Raw genomic sequence first — 27,606 nt, 5'->3', positions numbered from 1 at the left:
ACTCCATTCCATGAGACTGCACGGAGACCATGATCAACCACCCAGAAAAAACTGATCCATTTCAAATACAACAGAAAAACAAAGGAAAACCACATGAGCACTTCTAGGCTTCTCAAAATGAGTTGCTGTACCAGCTTTTTGTAGCAATTGCTCAACTATCCAGGAGCTTCCCAATTAAACACAACTCTTGGAACAATGTTTTTGTTTTTGATTTTATTTGGCAAAGCAGCACTGCATAAACTGTTCAATGATTCGGACATAGCTTACACAGCTTGTTATATTAAATTCAGGTACACCAAATTTGCAAGTCAACTAGAAAACAATACTGAACTATGATTCCCTAAATCATCCTACAAGGAAAGTGAGCAGAGGGGTGGAGAACCATGTCAGTTATGTCCATCTTGAACAGTCCAGTTTACAATAAAAGCAGTCACTTCTGATGTCCTGAAGTTTATACACATGATGCCTGGTTTTAAAAGGGAAGAAAGCAGCTGATTGTATATACTACATGCTAATCAATGACACCACGTTGAAAGCTTTGAAGAGGAGCGTCATCTCATTTTAGTTGCATCTAGAAGACAGCTGAACACAAAGAACCTTATAGTGTGCATGTAGTGTCAGAAAGTGCAGATAAGCTTTTGATGGAGGAACACTAGAGCTGAAATAAGTGTTCAAAAGTTCCCAATCTCCCCCAAAAGTAGCAAATTGCATGTCTGTCTGCACTTTGGCAGACATATTTCATTTCTTTAGACAGGTGAAAATAAGGGCATGTTGAAAACCTTGCCCAAATTTAAACTTTCCTTCAGTTCTTTACCAAACGTGCATTAAACCTCTACAAAATAAAATAAAAAAATAAAAACCACACTTTTCCATGCTGATAACAGCGTAACAAAGTCCAAAACAAGTTGCAATGCTGTTGTTTGAAAAAGCTCTTAAGAATTGGAGATGAGCAGTCCACTGTTAACACTATGTTTAGGTCAGGTGATGTAGGTTTTACATTTCATCCCTGCAAAAAAAAAAAAAATTAACACAATTATAAGTCCTGTTTTTAAATATAACTCAGAATTATCCTCAGCACAGCCAAATTACAGAATTCTGTTCATAGGGTCAGTACCAAAGTAATAGGACCTCATACCAAAGTTTGAGTTATCTATGAAATATGGCTCTATCCTTACTTTAAAAGTACCTCATTGGCTTCAAGGACGTGTCAATTAAAATTGCATTGTTAAATGTCTGGTCTATATGAATGAGTCCAGTCCACTGTAGATGAACTCAACATTAAATGTGTCACAGAGGGTGGATATCTGGAGTAAAGAAGTAGCTAACAAAGAATGGTTATATATGCCTTCAGCTGTTCCTCCTTACATTTGGATGCTGCTTCTTTCCTGAAAATCAATGGTGAGTTCTGCACATTTCCTTACATATCTAGATTGGTCCTCAAGCACAGTGGTGGATTCTGAATGAAGGACTTCCAAACCACTGTCAGACTCACCTAACAGCTTTGAGCAAGTCACTCTACCTCAGCCATAGCTCCTCATCCACTAAACATAAAGAACAGCAGTCTTCAATTCCACTGTTAGGAAATGAGCTAAGGACCTCAAAGCAGTTCATCCATTACAATTGTTAGGTAAGTTCTAGTATACTGGCTAGTTTTGCAAAACAGTTTTGTCACCCATTTTCATAGCTCAGGACTATATATCTATACCACTGACAGAGTTAAAACACAGGACCAATGTTCAAACTGGAGCAGGTTCACGTAAGCTTCATTTCTAGCTACAGCAATTAGTGTTCATATATCTTTATAATGAGCAGTCGCAGTAAAAGCAGACACAACATTACTAGAAAATGTGTATCTGATTTCATTCTACTGTTACAGGTCCACTAATGAAGTACTTTTTTAGAGTACTGATGCAACAAGTTCTCAATAGCATAGTTCTAGGCCCCAGTATGTAATATGACCCACTTAAAGCAACCAGATTGCCAAATATGCCGCTACATGCATACAAGTCATGCAGCACCCATATCCAAATGCACAAACATTTGCAGCATTATAGCATGGAAAAGCAGTATGCCCAACCAAACTCAGGAAGACACAACTGAACAGTACAGAATCTTCTTGTATCCCCAGTTCAATGGAAAACTGGAAAAGTGAGACTACACCTGCAAAGGTTACAGTGCAATGCAGGATTTGGATTTCTTGATCACACATCTACTCAACCACATGGATGCTACTGTCTACCTGATTCATAAAGACCAAGGGATCAACACATACTATGCTCAGATGTAGTTACATTTGTAAGAATCATGCACACAAAATCACAAGCTCTCAAAACCCTGTGCAGACACTCTCTTAAGGTTTTTACACTGGTAATGCCTGAAGTTCTAACAAGCCTTCAACTGGTATGTTGATACACTGCCATCACACAGAACAGAAGAAATGCCCACAGTGGTTTGTAAGAATGGCCATCAGCTATTGATAGAATGTCTTCCTTCCAGACACACTTTAGAATTTTAGAATTTAGTTAGAATTTTCAATTCCTCTGAATACTTCAGCAAGAAATAGGATCTCAATTCCTGCAATACTATTTGAAGCCAATATTCACAGACAATTATGTGTTTGAAAGCATTCAAGCACTGTAGAAGGAAAACACAGTTTTGATTAAGTTGAGAAATTTCATTTGTCATTTCTCTGACATCCTTTTAGCTTGTAAGCCTTGGGACTGGTGTGAGGAGACAGTCACCGTGCTGAAGATAAGCAGTTTAATGCCTTCCTAAGTGATCACCTGGAAACCCCATGTCTGCCATCTTGAATTTCGTGATGGAAGAAGACAAACCATAATAAATATATCAAGATTCTGTACAGAAATGGCAGGCTTTCGGATGGAGCAGCAAATTCAACAAACAAAATTATTTCTCTTAAAAATAATGAGTAATCTGTGTTAAAATAATCAAGAATATCTTCACAAAACAAATTTAGCCTATGGTCAAGGGCCCTGATGAATGTAATTACTTGCACATTTCATAAATATTCAAGATAAAACAGAACAGGGCCCCAGGTAAATAAAGAAAACACAGATAATGCTACTGAATGTGCATGATTATATGGTGCAAATGAGACATGCAGTGCTATTCATGAAGAAAGAGGTGGAAGTCACAAGGAAACTGCAAAACAAACAACCAAACAAAAGGAAGGTGGTAGCCATAGCTGCTGGTATTCATTTGCATTTTTTTAGATTGTGAGCCCTTTTGGGACAGGGAGCCATTTAGTTATTTGATTTTTCTCTGTAAACCGCTTTGTGAACTTTTAGTTGAAAAGCGGTATATAAATACTGTTAACAACAACAACAACAACAACAACAACAATAGGGGGAAAGGAAGAAAGTGGCAAGAAAGGATAAAGTGCTATGGGGGAGGGGAAACCCCACAATGACTTGAAATTTGGAGAGGGCAAAATAGCACAGATTGTTGAGGTCAGATAAGGACTTGTGGCTTAGGAAATGCCACTCCACAAATACAATACACAGGGCACAATCCTAACCAGGTCTACTCAGAAGTAAGTCCTATTTTGTTCAATGGGGTTTACTCTCAGGAAAGTGTGGTTAGGATTGCAGCCACAATGTATTACACAATACATTTATATATTTATAAAAACTGAGAAACAAAAGCCTAATAACATTTGGTATCATTCTATTTGAGTGGCTGCATTAAAACCTTCGATGTTTTACATACATTTTGGTAAACACTGGTATATTTCTGTTTATGAGTTTGTTTTGATATAGTATATCAGCATTTTGATTACTGGGTTTTTGCATGAGCAGACTTTTGCAACTCCCTGTGATGGCAGCCATATCCATTTTCATAATCAAGTACAAGTTGAGCCTCATTATTTGCATTGGTTCCTTTCCAAGCACTCACCAACACCTGCCAACAAACTGCAAACTTTGTTGACTCCCAAAATTAATCATTTAAAGTTGCTGATAAATAGTAGTTACTTGAAGTAGAAGCTTCAAGTAAAGTTTCAAACTTTACTTCAGAACACATTCAAGAGCAATTCTTTCCAAAACTTTACAAGCTGTTTTTTAAAATAGTACCCGTTTTAAAACTGACCAACTAAGGGCGCAATCCTAACCCCTTATGTCAGTGCTTTTCAGCATTGACATAAGAGCAATGCAGCTCCGAGGTAAGGGAACAAACATTCCCTCACTTTGAGGATGCCTCCGTGAGTGACACCCAACTGCAGGATGCAGCACATGGCCCATTGGCACTACTATGCCAGTGCTGGAAAGCACTGACATAAGAGGTTAGGATTGCGCCCTAAGGGTCCAATCATATCCAACTTTCCACCTCTGGTACAACTGCAATGCAGCCCAGCGGTAAGGGAACAAATGTTCCCATACCTTGAAGAGGCCTATGTGACTGTCCCCCCACCACAAGATGCAGTGCACACCCCATTAGTATAGCTGCACCGGCCCTGAAAAATGGATAGGATTAGGCCCTAAATTTTTAATATATCAGTAATTGTGTTGCTTCCCGTAAAGGTTTCTAAACCATGTTTAACTTCTAATAATTGACAAATGCACTTCTATTTCCTCAACTCATACTGTATTATCCTTATCAAACCCAGATGTCAGCTGCAACATAGTTCAGAGGTCTATTTAATCTTGCCTATCCTGCTTACTTCTCAAAATCTAACTCAAAACTTTTACATTTTGAGAATATCAGCTTAAAATAGAGGTTTTAGCCAACACTATAGAAGTTCAGGAAAACATCATTTATAATGAAATAAAGTGCACTTCATGCAATAAATTTTTTTCAGTATTTCATGCAACATGCTCAGTAATGTCCTTGCGGTGATGTAACAATGCCAAGAGTTGATTTTGGTGGTACAGTGAAGCAGAAAGCAGTATGAGGAGAAACAGCCTTGGCAAGCTACCCTCTTAAGAATCTAGACCCTTTCACCTTGTATGTGTAACTGTGTGGAAGAAGAAAGTCGAACAGAAAATCACTTCCACCTGGACCACTGCTTCTCCTTATCTGTTAAAGGCACATATATCACTCCCATCAGAGGCTTCATTTTGACACTGCCATCTTCTAGCTTATCATACTGTTCCAGCATCTGGTTTCCTCCAGCAGGCCCAACAGGTAGTATTAATCTTCCACCAGGTTTTAATTGATCTATAAGCTAAAATTTAAAAAAATGTTAATTATTCAGTTTACATGCCTGTAAATTATGTATTCAAAAAGCTGTACAATGTGCAAAAAACCCAATTTTAAGGCAATGATCCTGCCTTTTGATCGAAATGATTCCCCATGGCAGTTTACTGTGACAATAGAAAACAGCCCAAGAGACAGTTAGTCCTCTAAATGGTGTCTTCACTCACTTTTCCAATCCCTGGATAACTAGCTGTTAAGAGTTCTTTTCAGACTGGAAGAGGTGAATTCCCTGCAGCTGCTTCATTTTCTGATCATCTTCTTATCATAGCATTCATCCTAGGTGGCAAAGGGTGCCCGGGAACTCATAGTCCAGTGGTTCCCAAACTGCAAGCTGTGGCTCCCCAGGGAACCACAGAATCCTTACAAAACACCCACTGCCCTACACAGTACAGAGAATTGAAGCCCTAATGGGGAGCCACAGCCAATGGCCCAGTAAGCCAAGGCAGCCTCCAGTCAAAAAAGTCTGGGAACCACTGCCTTAGTCCTATGAGACGCCCCCACTTACTTCTACAGTTCCTGTGCAACTCCTTACTAAGAACCTGGAAGATTGGAAAATTCAAGGTCTCAGACACTGAGAACTTCCCATTGGCAAGGCTTTGAGACTCAGTACAGGCTCAAGGAACAGGCATTCCCCCCAAACCACCATTAATCACTGCTGAAAGATAAGTTCTAGAAACTGAGCGCCCACATTTATTTTATAAGCCTAGTCAAAGGGGTTTTGGTTCGGATCATGGTTATTTCCACAAACACCCCAATTCGGCCATAGTGCAATCCAGTGCATATTTACTCAGCAGCTCCAATGGGGCTTACTCCTAAAGTATCTATGCACAGGATTGCATTTAAATATACTAAAGTTGCAATCTTATATACACTTACGTAGAAGTAAGTCCTACTGAATTCAATGAGACTTACGGTACTTGCAAGTAGACCAGCATAGGATTGTGCTACAAATCAAGTAGTTCCATGGTTTAAATGAGTCTCGGTTAATAAGAATCCAATTTAAACATGGTTTAGGTCTGTCGTCATACCATTTTTTAAAAAGACATTTCACAGTAGATGTCAAACACCATGTACAAATATAAAACACATACTGCTTGGGGCACAACTGGTGCAGCAGCTCCTACATGAATAGCATCATATGGTGCATCTTCTGGATTTCCCATTCTTCCATCCCCTACTGCAAGGGGGAAAAAAAATCTACGTAAGGATAGGAAGCATCTGATTTACAAATATTATGGCCAATGTGCTCATACTCTCAGCTATGCAAACACTGATAAAATGTAAGACTGCAGAAGGTAACCATAATTATCCCCCTAAATTGTGATGAGAATTTCTAAAAGGAATGAATGGACTGGTTCAAAAACTAGATCTAACTAGAAACAGAAGATAACTGAATGCGGTCTTAAGACAGGGGTACACCATAGTACGATTCTTGAAATGGAGAACCAAAGCTGCTGCATAGGCTTAATCAATATACTGTCCTGCAATATCAGTACATTTGGCTGCCGGTCAAACTGAAGACACTAAAGCCAAGATAATGCAACTTCACGTGTTCTGTACAACACAAGTTGCTTAGCCTTTTGAAAATTCATACACACTTGAAAACCATGCCCATCCACGTATGTTTTAAGATGATTATCTCAATTTTCAAACTGGATAAAACACTTAAAATATTACATAAATGTTTCTGAATTAAGAAGGGGTTAACTATTATTAAGTGACTAACACCTCGATTCTAAAAGCCTTATTAGGCAGCAAATACCACAAATTCTATTAATATTTATTTCAAAGTAAGTCAGATGCTCAACTCTGTATATTTGCTTAAAGTGCAGAAGCACAACCAATGAACTGCACCACAAACAAGGGCCAATCCAGCAAGTGCGGAGAGCAGGACAAAGATGGTTAGTTCTGCACCAACTGACCGAAACTGTCTCATCCCGTCCCCTCTGTCAGTTAAGGTTGGTGAGCACTTGGCCTCTTCTGTATGCCAAAGACACATTGGAACCTATATGCGAGGATGGGGACAGTCCTGAATTCTTTGTGCTCTCAGAATTGTGCAACCGTCATATGGCACCACTGTGCCAAAATCAGGAAAAAGTTGAGGCAGTGTGAGAGGACTAGATCTCTCCTGCCAATATTACAAAATCAGATTCTATGGGTCATTCAGGGTAGTGGCTTGTAAATGTATTTATATAACACCATCAATGTACATGCTGCTTTACACACAGTGAAAGGACATGAGATCCCCATCCCAAAGGCTCACAATCTAAGAGATAGATAAGAAAAACAATGGAGAAGAAAGAGGGCATGCTAGGAAAGATATTAGGACAAAATAAGCATATTTATCTGAAACAAAGAATTATTACAAAATAAATGGTAGGCTCTTTTGTGGGTTGGATAGTTATCATAATTTCAACAATTATTCATGCCCCAGAAAATCTACTACAAAATAATTAAAAATCTGCAACAAGCAAGCATGTGTGTGTGTACCTTTTTTTACTAATCGTAAACCCTAGTACTTACCAATCAGTTTCACTCTTCCTGAAGATAGCAATAGGGGGTCGTCCTTTTTGACATTATTTACTGAGTCATCTACTAACTCTTTGATATGATCAATTCCTACAACTTGTCCTTTGGGACCAACCTGAAACAAAAAATACAGGTTTATGTTTTAGTGTCGAACATATTGAGTTACTAAATTAAAGGACCTACAAATGTCTTGAGGTCTCCAACTAGCAGTATGGGTTATGAAGGGCTTGAATGGCTGCTTATTTTGCCAGGCACAGAACTTTACTTTTCAATTTATCATTTGTGTTGGCTTTTCAATAAAATACAACATAACAAGGGTCATTCATAGAAGTGGCATTCCCAGTTTTTGTTTGTTTGCTTTTAAGTTGGGGAAAGAAGACAGGAGCCAGCTAGTAGATTCTCTCCATTAGAACCCGAATGATGATTAATGGCAAGGTTTGTTTTTTTTAAAGGAGTACGACAGGAAGAATAAGAAAGGGCACCTGAGAAAGGAGGATATAGTAAATATAGGAGTGTGTATATTGTTGCCAGTTAAAGGGCACAATCCTAACCTGCAGTTATGCCGGCATAGCAGCCCCAGGAGGGTTGCAAATGTGCCATAAAGCATGTTTGTGCCTCCATGGGAGAAAGGGTCAGATGCGCCGATGCACAGAGGCTGGCAGAAGCCTCCGCAGCGGCTTCCCGCCGCTTGTGGCAGCGCACCCGCGTCGACACAAGCGACGAAGGTAGGCATGGGGGGGCGTGGAGGAGGTGGGAGGACGGGCGTTTCTGGGCAGGGGGACGGCAGGCGATGGGCAGCCCTGGGGGCCAGCGCACAGGGAGCCAGGGGCAGGGCTGGGACCTGGCGATTATGATGGATCCCAACCCCAGTCCCCAGGGAGAACGGAGTGGCTTCACGTCGCTCCACTCTCCTCAGACTTGCGCCACCTAGAGGAGTGGTGCAGGTCCCAGGAGACCCATTGGGGCCAGCAGCCCTTACCCAGGGATAAGGGGAAGAGCTTCCCCTTGCCTCTGGCTGAGCCGCCGCTGACCAGAAACCTTGTCTTGCCTGCTCCAGAGCGGGTTTGGATTGCGCCCAAAGTTAAAGGTAGTTGCTGAACAATGTTTCCTATAATTTTTACAGCGTCTGCATTAAATTGAAATGGAGCTGCACAGGAACAGCACTAGAGCACTGGCAAGGACATCACTGCTGAGTTCTGAAGTGCCATGTTGAAAGCAGGGCTCCAATTTGAGCTGCACAGCTGTATAGCAGTGGTTCTCCAATTTTTAGCGCTGGGATCCACTTTACAGAATCTGTTGGGACCCAATAGAAGTGATGTCATTAACCTGGAAGCGATGTCATGGCTGAAGGCGATATCATCAAGCAAGAAAATTTTAACACCCCCCATATGACAAAAATCAAATCAATTAAATAAATTAAAGTTTACAATAAGTTTAAAAGTTTATTTAAAATAAGGAAGAATCCTCCTAACCCTCCCAAGCAGTTGCTGATTTGTTCAAAAACAATTCCACACAGCCCAAAGCCTGCAATTTTGTCCATACTTACACAGGAGTAAACCCCATTGATTATCATTGTTGAAACATATACATAGTAGCCTGTTAAAAGTATAGATCTGTAACAATTCTCCAAATGTAATCACATACCATGGCAGAATCAAGCATCACATAATAAAAATAAAATGCACATTGAAATGAATGGGGATCCATCTGAAATTGGCTTGTAACTCACTGAGTGGGTCCCAACCCATAGTTTGAGCAACACTAGCTTACAGCAGGGTTTCTCAGTGTCTGACCTGTACTGTACCACTTCACATTGTCCACCTATTTGAAGTACCACTGGAAGTAACTGGCGATAACATAGCTGCCAATTACTTCTGGGTTGGGGGGCCAGATGTAATGTGACAAACAGCAGTAACAGGCTCCAGGGTGGACAGGAGAGCTTTTGCAAGCACAGAAAAGTATGCTTTGGAGCAGGGGTGCTCAATAGGTGGATCGCGATCTACCGGTAGATCGCGAGGCAAAATGAGTAGATCGCGGAGCCCTGTCTCTCCAAACTGTTAATATGTCAGTTTCGTCTAGTGACTAGACAAAACTGACATATTTAGCTAAACTGACACTGAAACTGACACTTTAGCTGCTCTTCAGGCATGCAGCAACAAAACTGACGAAACTGACGAGACTCCAGCAGGGACTCCATACATTAAAGGGGGTGTCTGTCAGACGCTTCCTTCCCCCCTGGTAGATCTCAGGGCCTTGCTGGGTTTCAAAGTAGCTCTCGAGCCAAAAAAGTGTGAGCACCCCTGCTTTGGAGCCTCCTACCGCTGTTTCGTTGTGCCACATTCCTGGTCTTGCTGCTAGGCAGCAAGTGTCCGGGGTCCCATGAGTACCACCAGACACTACCTCAAGCATCACTGGTGGTATCCATACAACTGGTTGAGAAACACTGGCTTAGAGGGAACACTAGTTCTGAATCTGAAGATCACTACAATAGGGAACGTATAAGCAGGCTGCTCATTTGCAAATACTATATATATTCAGTAAAATGAATAACTGAACAAGAATTAATGTATCCTGCTTCAGGACATAGTTACTTGACATTACAAGTAACTTTCTCCCAGATTGGTCATTTTTGCTTACTGACCATCGCATGAAGACTGTTAGGTCTTCAAAATACAGTATTCAGTCTAACTATCATATGAAATTAAATATAAAAATAGGCAGATCCATTAAGTTGTGTTCTTTCATGTTCTTTAGCAAAGTATATGGCTGTGCTTCACGGACCGGATAAACTATGACACCAGATAAAATATAAAGAGTTTATTCTTTTGGAGAAAATACACGACTTTTTAAAAATTATTTTTAATGTGATCAGTACATTTATCTTAAGTGGTTAAACAGTTTTCTCACCATTCGTGCAAAGCAGGCAGTTAGAATTCCACTTCCAGATCCTACATCAAGAGCTTTGGCTCCATCATGTAACTGTTCATATAAGAGTTCTAGAGCATATGCATGCTGACCAAAATGAAAAAAGACAAGATGTTAGCATTCCTTTTTAGTTTGGGTCCAGTAAATGTTCTCTTTCAATTTGAATCTAGTAAGATAAATCAAGCTCTTCAACGCCTCAAACTATTTCAAAATGTAGGCGCTGAAATTCCAAATTACAGAGAGATAGAAGTGTTTTCAATTCTAAATGACATCTTATATCCTGAATGAGTTCCGCAACATTTCCCCTAAAACAAGCTTTACCACCATGTTTTTACAGGTAAACAAAGCAGTATCCTGGCACCCAGTCTTGCTGTGCACGTAAATTGGTTAAACATTTTAATGTTCCATTGTAGAATACTTAGCTCTTCATGTCTGTAACAGAACATGTCAAGACAAACAATTCTGCCCCATTTAATTAAAAGATGCTTTGAAATTTATCTAGCCCCAATCCTGTGCAGCAATACAGACAGAAGCTTGGATCCAAAGTTAATGCTTTATTATTTTTATTGATTTATTCTAAACTGCTTCTTTTTTTGTTTTGTTTTGTTTTAAAAGCCTCTAAAGTGGCTTACAAGAGATGCAGTTAAAGACAACCAACACAATACAACAATCATAAGAACCACAGTCTGTGCTTTGTAACGGTTTTATGTGCTATCATTCAAAAACCAAAAGTGGCCATATACAATCCAGCACTTGAAGTACTCCCCCTTCACCTTCAGTCCCCTGTAACATATTCCACATGTTCCTTGTAACAGTCCCATTTCTAAGAGTTCCCTGATGCACATGATCAGCTTTTGGAAAAGCAATGAAGAGGCAGAAAAGCCTTATTATGTTAGCTCAACTTCACATGCAGTTCTTTGAAGCCAATCCATACAATCTTGGTCCCTCCCTCCAGATTCAGCAGCAACTTTAATCTAATTTCCACTCTTCTTCTGCTCTTAATCTGGTCCTTTTTTTCCTCCACCTTGTTATCTCTACATCCTCTTTCATCTGCCCCATTCACTACTTTTTTTAAAGCATCCGGAGGGATGGAAAGGGATTTTCCCTCTTCAAACAAGCATTTCTTCCCTTCAAGATGGTGGACTTGAGAACTAGGGCTGAGGTGCAAAGTAATACTTTACTAAGAAAAATTAATTAACAAAATATAAATGTATGTGAAAGGCTTTGTTATAGCAGAAATGAAAGAATCCTTGAGTTCTTGAAATCCTGTGATTTGTGCAAAAAATACATTCACATTTTCCAAACTGAACAATATTTTAGACTAGGAGACTAGCTAGACTAGCTGTCAAAAATGGTTGGCATTCAACATATAAACCTAATACTTACTTACCATGTGTGGAGCACTGATTGTTGCTTGAAATCCTGTAAGGCAAGGACAAAAAGTCTGCATGACACTGTATTTGAATTATCAAGCATTTTATGAACAGTACCTTTTGCTATCAGACACATGAAAGCAAGATATTTCTAATGTGGTATAGTCTCTATACATGTTTATTCCAAACTAAGTTCCACAGTTATTCTGAAACTGTGTACAGATTTGCCATTTTAATGTTACATTTCATTTATGTGCTGTTCACATTTAATAACTGCCATTTTCCTACTTTAATTATATACACAGTGGGTCCTCCGCATAAGACTCCTCATGGATACAGAATTCTGCAGACAATGAAATCTGGGGGGGGGGGAACATGCCGGCACACCAGAAGTGCCTTTTAGAAGTGACTGGGAAGCCCTCCAGCAGCGGGGTTGGCATCTGCAGATATTCAAATCCATGAGTGCCAAGCCTGTGGATGAGGGCCCACTGTATAAAACTAAGTATAACTGAAAAGAATACTTTTAAAAAACTTAAAAATTCACTAAATAAATTTAGTGAATACACTAAATGGAATGGGCTCTCCTAAATGAAGAGTCTGTGCTATGGGCCAGAGGCACACATCTTCCCATACAGATTATGTACAAAAATGTATCTGAAGCGCTGCAGTGTCTCTCTGACATAAATAACATATACCAGTGATTCTCACACATTTAGTACTGGGACCCACTTTTTAGAATGAGAATCTGTCAGGACCCACTGGAAGTGATGTCATGACCGGAAGTGATGTCATCAAGCAGGAAAATTTTTTAACAATCCTAGGCTGCAATTCCACCCAGGAGTAAGTCCCATTTACTATCATTGTTAAAAGAATATACATAGTAGCTTGGGGAAAGTACAGGTCTGTAACATTTCCCCAAATGCAGTCACATACCATGGTAGCAACAAGTCTAATATATTAAAAATAAAACACTGAAATGAATGCTGAAATTGGCTCACAACTCACCTAGTGGGGCCTGAGAAACACTGACATATACTAATCCTTCCAAGAATCTACACTGCTTAACATAAATTTTAGCACTTAATCGATAATGAAGAATATGTAATGAGGTGTGTAGATAACTACAGACAATCAGCAAAAGTGCCAAGTTCCATAATGATCATTCACTAACCTAGGATACATTCTAGCAGACATTTGAAATTAGATAGCTGGAGTCTTTGATTTTTCTAGATTGGCACAAGTACTTAATATAGGGTCTTTGTAACTATTTTGCAGTTACAGTAATACCCTGCATTTTTGACTGGTTAGGGATGAGAACATGGGCAAGTGTCCATGAATGTTTGGCAGGCGAAAAACTTAATAACTAAGTATAACATATGTGAATGCGTGTGAAATCTAAATAAACAGAAGAAAAATAAACATAAGAACATTGATGAACATCCTGGAAGATAGGATGAAATAGGACAAAAGAAAAAAGCACATGGACAAAATCTGAAATGTGGTTATAACAGAAATGACTGAAAGAGCAAAGCAATGATAATCAAGTGGATGAAGTCATGGTATTGCTGTATTTAAAACAATAAGTAAACTAGAAGTTAAGAAATAGAAGATTAACTAGAAGAACAAAGAACTGTAAGTAGCATTTTTGTATAATTCTAAGGACATGTCCATCGGTTTGACTGCCTATCTTTTAGTCTCTAGATATGCAGCACTCTCTGAAGATGACATTTTTTCCTTTATCATGTAACCTTCTTCACCTTCACCTTCTCCCTTTCTGAGAGGCATCCTCCGTTCTTTATCAAGGTATGACTTAATCCCACTCATAGCTGAGGTAAGTCAGGTATACCTCAGGTATATACACAGGTATATCAGCAGGCCTTCTGTAACCTCATCCTGGGTAGCTGTAATACATCCTTGCAATACACTGCCTCTTACTTAACCCGTTTCTGCCCAACCCAGAGGTGTACATATTTTGTCCCTGTTGCATATATGCAACCTTGGGCAGAAATGCTTTAATCACACCAGTCTGCTACCCAAGAGGAGAGAAGATATACCAGAGAGACAAGTAAGCCCAGTAAGACCAGAGGATAGAAGTTTCTCCTTTCTACCATACATTCATAAGACCCTTAGAACCACCCTGCTGGACTAGACCAAAGCCCAACTAGCCTACTATCTTTTTTCAAACAATGGCCAGAAAGATGTAAGCCTCCCAGAAACAAGTAGGACATGAAGGCCACTACATATGTCCCTAAATCTGATATTAAGGTATACTGAATATTGAGATTATATTTAATTATCATGGAAGCCAGCCACTGATATATCCATCCATTTTTTGGGCCACTGAAGTCAGTGGTCAATACCACATCCTATGGCAGTGAGCTTCACAATTATGTGTTATGAAATAGTAGTACCTTTGGCCTGTTCTGAATGTACTTCTGATTAAAGTTTCTGAGTGACCAATAGACCTATGGGGAAGAAAAATCACCACCTACCTACCTTTTGCATATCATTCATAACTTTATGAACATCTGTAAAGTCCCCACCATCATCACCTTTGTAAAAAGACTTGAATGCATTATTCCTCATAGCAAAAGTATTCCACTCCTCTGATTCTTTCAATTAAAGACTCTGGATAAACATGCATACCTATTGATTGAGGAGAATCCATATATGGGTTGCATTTTGCATAATGGCAACGGTCTGTGGCAAGCATTACTTCAAATACTTTATCTGATTTGATTATTCCATTTTCTGAAAAGAAAAAAATTCATAGTCAATATTTAAAGGCGATGTTCTTATATCATTTAATTGAATGTACAAGAATCTTTAGAAACCAGAGAAATGCTTAGGCTCTAGAAGCAATGCTAAATTGTCAGCTTTGAGAAAGAATATATTTTGGACTAAGGTCATATTGATATCAGAAGAGAAAAAGCACTTGTAGAAAAATGAACATCACTTGAAAATTCAGCCTGCATCAAAGACATTAATAATTTCCAAGCCAAGAAATTCATAATACTTTAAGTCAATTTTAAAATCCAAGGTCAGGATCAGCTGGGACCAAGTGCTCCTGGTTCACACCATGGTGACTTAACATTGCACTCAGCCATTTGAAGCTGTAGGGTGGAAAAGGCACAGTACTTTTCTCCAATCTCTCTGCTTGACTGGGTACACCCCACTCTACCCACTGCAACCCAACTTGCAGTCTTCTTCCCAACTTGGGAATGTATTCTTCCCAACTTGGTCTGGCTATAGATGCTCCCAGATTAGCCCTGCATAGAACAGATGCTAGTCTTGCCTATTCCAGGTGCCTTTGCCAAACTAGCCCATTGTGTAGAAGTGCTACGACTAGAAATGATTTCCATAGTTTTTCCACCTCTCTCCCTTTCTTTCTTTCTTTCTTTCTTTCTTTCTTTCTTTCTTTCTTTCTTTCTTTCTTTCTTTCTTTCTTTCTTTCTTTCTTTCTTTCTTTCTCAAAAAGAGCTATGTGAGGCCCAATTGGACTGGAGACATGGTGCAGAGAGGGTGTCCATTTTTGCCCAGCCCACAAGTGTATACATTTGGTCCCTGTTGTGTATATGCATTGGGCAGAAATGGCTTAACCCTCTTCCTCATGTACCGATTCACTGATGCAAGCTGCCTCCTCCCAAAAGTTGCTCTCAGCTAAGGAAAAGCATACAGGCACCAATACCATACTTGCACATTTTCCCCTGCACAGCAAAGGAGAGCTTTAGGGTGGGGTGAAATCAGCATCAGGATGTCTGCACAACAGCAAAGGCAAATTGCCCTCCCCCTACCAGCAGTTACATTTTAAGAAAGAAAAACTATATGGAGAGTTTTAGTCTCAGAATTCCCCCCAAACCTAGTTTGGTCTCAGCTTCTCAAGTTTTCCTTGTCTGCTGCCTGTCTTTCTGTTTGTTGCTCTCCCGTGTAGCCCTTGTTCCAACCTCTCTTGGACAGATTCCTTGGCCGGGACCCTGGCTTGTAATAGATTCTGCTTCCAGATTGACCATCTTTTGCTATGAATGTGGGGTACAGTTCCGTTTTAGCAGATGCAGCAAAAGAGAACACAGAGTTCTGATGGTACAAATCCAGTCATTTATTTGAACTGGAAGACAAAAGATGCACAACCAAAGTCTTGTTAAACACATAACAAAAGAAAAGAACTGTTGATCAGGCCAAAGACCCCTCTGATCCAATATCCTTTATCCATAATAGTCCAACACCTGTCTCTGAGAAGCTCCCAACCAGAAGAAAAAGGAAAACTTCTCTCCCACAGTCACTGGTATTCAGAGGCATACTGCAGCTGAATAAGAGAACAGAAAAAGAGCTGTGCAGAATCAGGCCAAAGAACCATCTAATCCAGCTTCCCGTATCTCACAGTAGCTCACAAATGGCTCAAGAAGCACACCTGATACCTGCATCCTGTTGCCACTTCCTTGCATCTGGCATTCTGAAGTAGTATATAGACATAATTTCTAACAGCCATTGATATCCCATCCTCCATGAATTTGTTCAAATCTCTTTTAAAGCCAGTAATGTTAATGGTCATCACTACATCAAGCGACAACAAATTCCACAGATTAATTATGCTGCGTATTAAAAAGTCCTTCTTTTGTCCATCCTAAATCCCTTGCTGATCAATTTCAATGAATGACTCCTGGTTCTAATATTGCAAGAGAATACACATTGTGCATATGCACCATGTAATATTGTAAGAGAATACATGCCATGCATAATTTTAAAAAACACCTTTTTTCCAAGCTATAAAACCCCAAACACTGTATTCCTATGGTAGGTACTCCAGCCCTCTGATAATTTTGATTGCTGCCTTATGCAGCTCTATAATATCCTCCTTGATGTATGGTGTTCATAACTGTACACAGTATACCAAAAGAGGATACACTGTAGATATGCATATAGACATTATAATATTAGCAGTCTCAGTCTTAATTCCTTTCCAAATAACCCTCTAATATGGAATTTGCCTTCTTCACAGCTGCTGCATACTGGGTCAACATTTTCACTGAGCAATCTACCACACAACCCCAAGATCTCTTTCCCAGCTCATCAGTGACAGTTAAGGCCCCATCAATATATATGTGAAGTTTGGAGTTTTTACTCCAACTTGCAACACTTTACACCTAATACAATGAACTACACTTGCCATTTGGAGGTTTGTTCATTAAATTTGAGAGGCACTTCACAATCTGCTTTAAGTGTTTTTATCACCTTGAATAATTTGGTGTCATCTGAAAACTTTGCCACCTTACTGTTGACCTCTTAACTCCAGAAGATTTGTCAACAAGTTAAAATGCACAGGTTCCAATACACGAAACTTCCTTTCCTCTGAATGTTGCCCATTTATTCCTATACTGCTTGCTGTTTTTAAACTGTTATCAATCCATAAAAGGACCTGTCCTGCGCATTCTGCACACTCCAGGCAGCTGCCGACTCCTCCTTGGGAGAAGGGGACTTTCGGTGCCTTCCCCAGGGTAAACTGAGTAGCCCCACAATGAAGCTACTTGATTCTACAGCGACCCAAAGGTTGGCTTAGAATTCAGAGCCTCCGTGCTGGGCGGCCAACCCAACATGGAGGCTCTGAATCTGTTGGAGCAAAGCTCCACCTGCCTTACTTCCCTCCTGTCCTGCTCCCTCCCCCAGCACGCCTCCTCCCTGCCCACCACCACCCCCGCCCAGAATGCTCCTCTCAGCCTCCCCCCATGTCCCTACCTACCTCTCTGCTGCATGGCGGTCCATGCGACCGCTGAGTGGTGGACCTCTGGCACTACCTCAGCACAGTGCAGTGCTGCTAGGTCAGCAAACGTGTCTTATGGTATGTTTATGACAGTGTGCGCCAGCAGTGAGTCAGCACACAAAGACTAAGATTGGGTCCTTATTCTCCTATACATTAAATAATTTTATCTTTAATTATGCTTTCCACTAGTTTACCTAGAAAGACATTCAGCTGACAGGACTATAATTTCCTGGAACCCCTCTCAATCCTTTTTTGCTGTTACATTTGCAACCTTCCAGTACTCTGGCACGTAAGTGCTTTAAAGTATTTCTTACATTACATATTTTTGTTAGAAGATCAGCAATTTCACATTTGAGTTCCTTGAAGAACTTCTGGGTGGATGCCATCTGCACCCTGTGATTTGTTAATGTTTGCAACCTGGCACTCCAGCTCCTTCATCTTGGCTCAGAGACTTCTTCCATTTGCATCTGAACATCTGTACATTGTTTCCATTTTTACATGTTGTCCACTTGGGCCTTTTTCCATGTGGCTCTTTACTATCTTTGGTTTGTTGTTCTGTCCTACCTACTACATGCTCATTTCCTAATTGCACCCTTTCCCCTTCTGAATTATCTATATAGCATTTACACCCTTGTCCCTATGGCACAAGCTGGGTGCTGTCCAGCTCCTGTCAGCTTTCCCCAAGGGTTAGCTAAAAAGCTACTCTGCAATCTTTCTGATGTTTAATGCCAGCAACCTGTTTCCCTTTTGGTTCAAGTGAAGCCAGCTTCTTCTGTACAGGCTTGGCTTATCACACTTTTCCCAAGTACCTAACAAATTCAAACCCTGCCTCCCTACACCACCATCTCACCCACGCACTGAGACCTCTTGATACTACCTATCTAGCTTGTCCTGCATGTGGAATAAAAAGTATTTCTGAAGAGTCAAGAAATTACATTTGTGCTTAGCCACAGCAAGAAACGGACTGATACCACAATAAATTACATAAAGCCTAGTGAATCTAAACCACTCCAATCTAGCCATAGCCTCTTCAGCACTCTAAAGCAGCCATTTTCAACTACTGTGCCACGGCACACTGGTGCACTGCGAGTGGTCCACAGGTGTGCCACAGGAATTTGGGGGAAGATCATTTATTAGTAGGGCCAATGGGAGATGTGAGCCCCCCCTCTGGCAGCATAGTGTGCCTTGTCAGTTGTAAAAACCTGATGGCGTGCTTGACCGTTTTAGTGCCTTGTCAGTGTGCCATGAGATGAAAAAGGTTGAAAATCACTGCTCTAAAGAATGTTCTGCATTATTATTTCCTCTTTTTTAAAAACACACCATTAGTGCATATGCACTGTCAGGTTGCTGGGAACCCTGATGAAAAGCCCTGCATTGTGCCCCCTATGGTACCCTCCCTTCCCTGCCATCTGATGGTGTACTGGGCGCTGCTGCTGCTGCTAGGACAGACAGTTCAGGGGACAACTTGACCAGATGGTCCCTGGACCAGTGTCTCACCCAACACTACTGTACTGCCTTATCTGTGAACCTTAGGTGAAACTCCTCTGAGGGTGGAATTAATACCTATAACGCACAGCTCTGATTCATACCTGCCTTGGTAACTGAAAGCAAATTCAGAGATTCTGGTACCTTGGTTGACAAGCACTTTCAGCACTTTTTTAAGGAGAAAAAGTTACCAAAGAGCTGAAAGCTTGCTGCTGTCCACCCCTTTCTCAAGAAGCTATCTCTCAATACAAGAGCGTTTGCCAACTGTCAGTTTCTAGCTTTCCATTTCTAATAAAAAAACATTAAAAAGAGCTTCAGACTACACCTACAACAGCATCTAGCATTAAAAATGTATTTAGAATAAAACAGAGTGTTACTGTGTTGCTATCTACGAAATACAGCTGCAGATCAACCACTATACTTTACTGTTTGAGTAACATTTGCTCCCTGGAACAGCTTCCATGCACCACTTCAGATTTCTGCCTCTGTTTCTGGATTCTCCAAACAGGTTTTGTCACACAAAGAAATACTCATTTTTGCTCCACATCTTGGTGGTGACAAAACTAAATAGTCACAGGCAAGGGAGCTAGGCACAACACTACTTCTTATTCTGAACAGAATGGATCACTAGCCCATGTATTAGATCATCCTTTTTTCATTTATCATACAGTTATAAGAAAGGCCAGACAGCAAACTGAATTTACATTCGATGAAAAACTACTATGGGCTAAATAAAAACAAGTTTTTAGAAATAGTAGACCAAAGACAAGAATAGGGCAATAGGATTCAGCAAAACCTTAAACAAAAGCATGCAAAAACTGACCATTGGAGTAGAAAACTAATCAAAGAGATCAAGAAAAAAATGAGCCATACAGAAGTTGACCACAATCTATCAGGAAGAAATTCTTTTCGTCTAGTGCAATGAGATACATAGAAGTCAACTGACTCATGACTATTAATTGTTATAGGACAGACTTGCTAAAATTGAACTAGCAGTAACATTATGCATCTTGGGTTGCAACTCTATGTACACTTTCCTGAGAAAAGGCTTATGGAACACAACAGGACTGACCAGTGGGGTAGCTAATGATCGTGTAGCCCAGTGCTGAGCTCAAAACGATGCCCCGGAAGTTATGTCACAACCAGAAGTGACGTCACACCCAGGCTTTTAAAAAAGTGAAAATCAGGGGAAAACACTCCTCCTCCTCCTCCTCCCAGCAGCTCAACACCCACTCCCCCCCAGCCACTGGCATAGCTAAGGCATCTATCTACTACCTGGGGTCAAAGAAGATTTTATAGCCCCTCATTACAAAATCAAATTTAATTAAGTAAATAAATAAAAAGTGTGCCCCTTATTGGTTAGAGATTCTCCCCCTGCTAAATATAAAAGGAGCACCACTTGAAAAAGTGCCTGTTAACCCAGTTAGCAGGGGTAACTGTATTACGATACATGGAAATGAGAGCTGACTCATATTAATATTATATTGGTTTAACTAACCAATTAACGCATATTGGTTCCATGCTGTATCATAACAACATCTCATTGGCTCTCAGAACAATCAGTCTCATAGGTCGGTTTTGAGTTAAGCAAATCCACTTTTTGTTCCATAATTTAGTTGTGTTTTCATTTTCTGGTTAATTGGTCATAACTTTTGATAGAATACAGATATTCCATTGTGGTTTGTTTCACTGCATTCTGCATTAAATTACCTTTCCAATGATATATAACATGATGGTATTATTCATACATACCAAGGTTTTCACAGTTTTGGCCATTAGTGTTAAGCTCAGCTTGTTGCCTGGTACAAACACTACCCCCTGCACCCGCTTAGCTACACCACTGGGACTGACTTCTAAGTAAACATGAATAGGATTGTGCTGTTAGTTATTTAGTGTGACTGTCTCTTAACTGCAGTGTTTCCTGCAAGCACTATACGCTATTTCACTATTGCCATTAACATTTCTTCGGATAGGGTATTGACACGTGTCTGCTTTCCTTCTCAGGTTTAAAAATGTTTGCTCCTTCTCCGTCTTTTACATAAATGAATTTGAGTTACAAATCTTCATATTATCTGAACTGTTGGGAAAGGTGGCTTGAAGATCTAGTCATACTGAATGTGAATGGTATTTAAAAAACTTTATTGAACTAGTCCTTGAAATGTTCTTCTGCATATCTAGAGGACAATTCAAGATTTGTCTAATGATTGCTGTCAAAGATCAAAGCCATCCATCTCTCCAAAATCTTAAGGTTACATATTTACAGAATTATGGATTGTTAACATTTCCTTTTAACACATTTCTATTGCATTTGGGTTGTGAAAATTACACTCCACACACTGAAACTGCCACCCAGAAGGTGTAAAGCAGCAGTAGTGTTTATGTAACACTTTCCAATGCTTTTCAGGTACAGTACTAAGATTCATATCCATTATTTAGTAGCATGGAGTTGCAACATTCAAAATAATTCATGTTATTTAATCTGCCTGTAAACACTATATGTACAGTACCTACTTCATTAAAAGACCTAAAATAAATCTAAGCCTCAATTCAGAGTTCCTGTTTTTCATCCCCAACCTTATTAAAAAGCCATGATGAAATTTTTAAACCTGCATCACTACAACATGCAGGAAAAACTCAAAGAAAAACTCCACAAGCCCAATTATTCAAGTAGCCCAGAACTGTCTTCAAAATGTTATAAATGGATGATTCTCCTAAAGTTATCTGTTTCCTTATAATTTCAAAAGGCAAGGGGTGAGGATCACAACTTTATTGCGCATTTCAATGGAATAAATAGTTTTAAAATATTTTTTGGGCAGCAAAGACTGTTTTATTTCAGAAGTCCTTTTAAAGCTAGCAGTGGCCAACAGCTCTTTAAACTGTTGATTGCTATTTTACATAAGAACATAAGAACAGCCCCACTGGATCAGGCCATAGGCCCATCTAGTCCAGTTTCCTGTATCTCACAGCGGCCCACCAAATGCCCCAGGAAGCACACCAGATAACAAGAGACCTCATCCTGGTGCCCTCCCTTGCATCTGGCATTCTGACATAACCCATTTCTAAAATCAGGAGGTTGCGCATACACATCATGGCTTGTACCCCATAATGGATTTTTCCTCTAGAAACTTGTCCAATCCCCTTTTAAAGGCGTCTAGGCTAGACGTCAGCACCACATCCTGTGGCAAGGAGTTCCACAGACCAACCACACGCTGAGTAAAGAAATATTTTCTTTTGTCTGTCCTAACTCTCCCAACACTCAATTTTAGTGGATGTCCCCTGGTTCTGGTGTTATGTGAGAGTGTAAAGAGCATCTCCCTATCCACTCTGTCCATCCCCTGCATAATTTTGTATGTCTCAATCATGTCCCCCCTCAGGCGTCTCTTTTCTAGGCTGAAGAGGCCCAAACGCCGTAGCCTTTCCTCATAAGGAAGGTGCCCCAGCCCCGTAATCATCTTAGTCACTCTCTTTTGCACCTTTTCCATTTCCACTATGTCTTTTTTGAGATGCGGCGACCAGAACTGGACACAATACTCCAGGTGTGGCCTCACCATCGATTTGCATAACGGCATTATAATATTAGCCGTTTTGTTCTCAATACCCTTCCTAATGATCCCAAGCATAGAATTGGCCTTCTTCACTGCCGCCGCACATTGGGTCGACACTTTCATCGACCTGTCCACCACCACCCCAAGATCCCTCTCCTGATCTGTCACAGACAGCTCAGAACCCATCAGCCTATATCTAAAGTTTTGATTTTTTGCCCCAACGTGCATGACTTTACACTTACTGACACTGAAGCGCATCTGCCATTTTGCTGCCCATTCTGCCAGTCTGGAGAGATCCTTCTGGAGCTCCTCACAATCACTTCTGGTCTTCACCACTCGGAAACGTTTGGTGTCGTCTGCAAACTTAGCCACCTCACTGCTCAACCATGTCTCCAGGTCATTTATGAAGAGGTTGAAAAGCACCGGACCCAGGACAGATCCTTGGGGCACACCGCTTTTCACTTCTCTCCACTGTGAAAATTATCCATTGACACCCACTCTCTGCTTCCTGGCCTGCAACCAGTTCTCAATCCATGAGAGGACCTGTCCTCTAATTCCCTGACTGTGGAATTTTTTCAGTAGCCTTTGGTGAGGGACCGTGTCAAACACCTTCTGAAAGTCCAGATAGATAATGTCCACGGGTTCTTCCACATCCACATGCCTGTTGACCTTTTCAAAGAATTCTATAAGGTTTGTGAGGCAAGACTTACCCTTACAGAAGCCATGCTGATTCTCCCTCAGCAAGGCCTGTTCGTCTATGTGTTTTGAGATCCTATCTTTGATGAGGCATTCCACCATCTTACCCGGTATAGATGTTAGGCTGACTGGCCTATAGTTTCCCAGGTCCACCCTCTTTCCCTTTTTAAAGATAGGCGTGACATTTGCTATCCTCCAATCTTCTGGCACCGTGGCCGTTTTGAGGGACAAGTTGCATATCTTAGTCAAGAGATTTGCAACTTAATTCTTCAATTCCTTAATAACTCTTGGGTGGATGCCATCAGGGCCCGGTGACTTATTGATCTTTAATTTATCAATGAGGTCTGAAACATCTTCTCTTTTAACCACTATCTGACTTAACTCCTCGGTTAGGAGGGGCCATTCGGGCAGCGGTATCTTATATTTATCAACGCTGTTTTGTAATTTTATTTTATATTTATTGACAGGTCCTTGTTTGCTAACTTGACTATATTTCTATAGAAAAAACAGAATATTGGAAATAAAAAATTGAAGCTACAGCCACAATTCTGTGTCAACAAAGCATCCTTCAACAGCAGGTGAATAGGCGTAACTTAGAATATTGCAAAAGTATGTTTCTTTTACAGCAGCATGTTCAAGTCAATCCATTGTTGTGAGAGGCATAAACAGGCCTGATTTGTTTACAAACAATAACCAAGCAAGTGGAGACCCTTGATATATTAAAGCTGTTCCATGACCAGTTTAAAGCTGCGGTCCCACGATTACATGAATTTAGGGGTGCTTCACTGTATATGACTGAATTATAAAAACTTCTGTCCTTTGTTTGGCTTTTGAGCTATAGTTAAATGTGTTTGACGTTTCTTTTGGATATTGGTTACGCTTTCTGTTCTGGCTGCTGCTTTCTAACAGTTCTTAGTGTGGTGTTATTTTATGATGCTATTTTTATCAACATTGTTTTGTATGCACTGAAGTTTTATTGTATTCTTTACTGTATTTTATACTTTTTATTATTACTATATTTATTATACTGTATTTTATGCTTTTTATACTTATTGTAAACCAGCTTGGGTATCCCATAATGGGGGAGAGGCAGGATTTAAAAAAAAAAAATCTCTTTAAAACAATAATACCTCAGAATGCCTGATGAAAGGGAGGGCACCAGGATGCAGGTCTTCTGTTGTCTTGTGTGCTCCCTGAGGCATCTGGTGGGCCACTGTGAGATACAGGAGGCTAGACTAGATGGGCTTTTGGCTGATCCAGTTGGGCTTTTCTTGTGTTCTTAATATAACAGGTATGTGCCAGAATGAAATATAAAACTAAAACTCCAGTCTGTTAACCTCTCCAGCATAACAGCTTCATCATGGCCCTCTTATTAATATTACCTGTATCTCTCTCCAGCCTAATCCTTCAACCGTCACAAACATGCCTAACAGGATGCTGAAGCCACTGGTTTACTGGCAACAGCAGGAGCTGCCATAATTGATTTTAGACTTAGGCCTATAAACAGGGCAGGTACACCTTTTCCAGTCAGGCCGATACATCATAACAGCGCAAAAACATAGAAAAGGAGTGAAGCTCAAGTATCTTAGCAGGCTGATACTTTTAAGATTAGTAGTTCACCTGTTCCGCAACCACTTGTAAAAGGCTCATTTATTTGAACTACCTCTTGAAGTTTCACAGACAACAGTCTACACAAAAATACAATTTTGTTTTCATTACATCAATTCTGATTATTCAAAAAAGGATTGGAAGATAGCTTACCATTTTTCAAGCAAGTAGAGCTCTTTGTTAGACACAGGCGCAAAGAACAAAAAACACAGCCGTTCTGGCTTTCAAAAACAAACCCGGTCCTGTACAGACCAAACATTTCCAGAACGTCTTTAAACAAGTAGACTTGATCCAACAAAAGCTATTACCATTTCCCATTCTGTCCAGCTCCCTCATTCTGGGACTCACATGGCAACTACACATTTGTTTTCAGTGGACGTTAACATGGATGGCACAGCTCCCAAGCAAACAAAGAGCATGAGAGTGGCAAAACCAATGACAGTCACCCCAAGAGATGAGACAGTTGCATAATTGTGAGTTGCAAAGAGGGGGAGAGACAGGTGGTGCCTTCTCCAAGACAACATTCCTTACAGGTTTTCTGGGACCTTACAGACTGTAGGCCCAATCCTATCCAGTTTTCCAGTGCTGGTGCAGTTGTGCCAGTGGGGTGTGTGCTGCATCCTGTGGTGGATGGGACCTTCTTGTCACTGGGGCCTTCTTAAGACATGAGAACATGTGTTCCCTTACCACAGGGCTACACTGTAGCTGGAAAGTTGGATAGGACAGGGCCTTGAGGCTGCAATCCTATCCACAATTACCTGGGAGTAAGCTCCATTGACTAAAATAGGATTTACTTCTGAGAAGACATGCTTAGGATTGGGCTCCGAGAACCCAAGCCAATGCATGTCTTCTCAGAAGTAAATCCCATTATAGTCAGTAGGGCTTCCTTCCAGGAAAGTGTGGATGGAACCGCAGCCTCAGAGCCCCATCCTATGCATGCCTCCTCAGAAGGAAGCCCCATCGTAGTCAGTGGGGTTTACTCCCAGGAAAGCGCGGGCGGCACTGCAGGCTTAGTTCACCGCGTTCATTTTGCAGGACTGATAAAGGCTTCCCGGAAGGCTTTGGGGAGCGAAGCTCTCAGAGGAGGCTCTGCGTGCTACGCCTTCCGACGCAGAAGGAAGGAGCCCCAACGGAGCGCTGGCTGGCGAGCTCGTCTTGTTGCGCCCAACGCCTGGCCTGGCCCGGCCCCGTGCAGCGGCGCAGAGGCTCCGTCCTGCCCCCGAAGCTCTTCGAGCGGCGACAAAAGAGACCCGCCCTGGCAGGCGGAGGCCACAGCGCTCCCCACAGACACGCCCGCCTTGAGGCGAGGGCGCTCCCCGCCGTCACGCCCCCCCCTTTGCAACGGTCGCCCAGTGACAGTTGACTCCCCCCCCCGCCTCCGCGCGCGGGCTGCTCGGACCGGCAAGTAACGGTCACTTCCCAGCGACAGGCGGGGGTGTGTGTGACACAAATGAACCGCACGCGCCCTCCCTCCGCCTCCTCCTCCTCCTCCCGGCCCCTCCCGCCGCCCCTTCCCTCTCCTATCTTCGCCTTTCCTCACACCGCACACACTCACTGCGGAGGTTGTGGATGAGCTCGGAGTGGCTGGCGCCGCCCGACTTCCAGGCCATCGCTAGACAGACTCTGCGGAGCAGGTAGAGAGCCGCCTTCAGCACCGCGACTGCGCACAGCAGCTTCCCCAGGAAGGACACAACCTCCAGCGCCGACACAGGCGCCGCCTCCTCCTCCGCCCCTCCCGCAGCAGCTGCCGCCGCCGCTGCTGCAGCGCGTCCGCCGGAGGGAGGCACTGCTCCCCCGCCCCCCCGGGCGCTCGACATTCCGAACGGCCGCCGCCGGCAGGCCGGGCCGCAGTGCGCAGGCGCGCGACGCAGAGTGCAGGGAGCAGGGCCGAGCGCTGGGGAGGGGGTCTCCGGGTGATCGGAGGAGGGGCGGGTAGGCGCCTGGGCTCTTGGCTGGGACAGGTGGTGGAGGGATCTCACTGAAACGGGGGAGCTGTGCCTTTAACAGAACCACGTGACTGACTTCGCTGCTACCATCTGTATATAGCCGTGGCCGGGTGCAGTGTGGAAGGCTTCTTGGCAGGGTGGTGTGTGGGCAGCAGGCAGGCAGAGCTGGGTGGTAGAAGCGGCTCTTCTGGAAGAGCCTCTGCCAGCTGCAACGTGCATACAGTTTGGCAGCTTGAGGCTATACCACTGACTTTGGTACACACAGGTACAGGCCGCAGTCCTACCCACACTTACCTGGGAGTAAGCTCTGCAGACTACAATGGGACTTCCTTCTGAGTAGACATGCATAGGATTGGGCTCTGAGGCTGCAATCCCATCCACATTTACCTGGGAGTAAGCCCTGCAGATTACAGTGGGACTTCCTTCTGAGTAGACATGCATAGGATTGGGTTCACACAGCTCATATCTACTCAGAAGGAAATCCCATTGTAGTCCATGGGGCTTACTCCCAAGTAAATGTGGATAGGATT

General features: G+C 41.8%; 1 protein-coding gene across 1 annotated transcript; it reads right to left on the bottom strand.

The window, feature by feature from the left end:
• Window positions 1-198: 198 nt before the first annotated feature.
• PCMT1 (protein-L-isoaspartate (D-aspartate) O-methyltransferase) lies at window positions 199-26,947 on the bottom strand. The gene is made up of 8 exons (XM_066615646.1): window positions 26,686-26,947; window positions 14,688-14,792; window positions 12,059-12,090; window positions 10,651-10,755; window positions 7,738-7,858; window positions 6,306-6,391; window positions 4,960-5,182; window positions 199-1,006 (listed from the first exon to the last, which is right to left on the bottom strand). Exons 1-7 carry the CDS (start codon window positions 26,945-26,947, stop codon window positions 5,003-5,005), a joined length of 891 nt encoding a protein of 296 aa, XP_066471743.1. The 3' UTR covers window positions 199-1,006; window positions 4,960-5,002.
• Between the last annotated feature and the right edge of the window lie 659 nt (window positions 26,948-27,606).

This window comes from Tiliqua scincoides, chromosome 1 (genome assembly GCF_035046505.1).
Source record: "Tiliqua scincoides isolate rTilSci1 chromosome 1, rTilSci1.hap2, whole genome shotgun sequence".
NCBI lineage: Eukaryota > Metazoa > Chordata > Lepidosauria > Squamata > Scincidae > Tiliqua > Tiliqua scincoides.
This window is presented reverse-complemented; position numbering and strand designations above follow the sequence as displayed.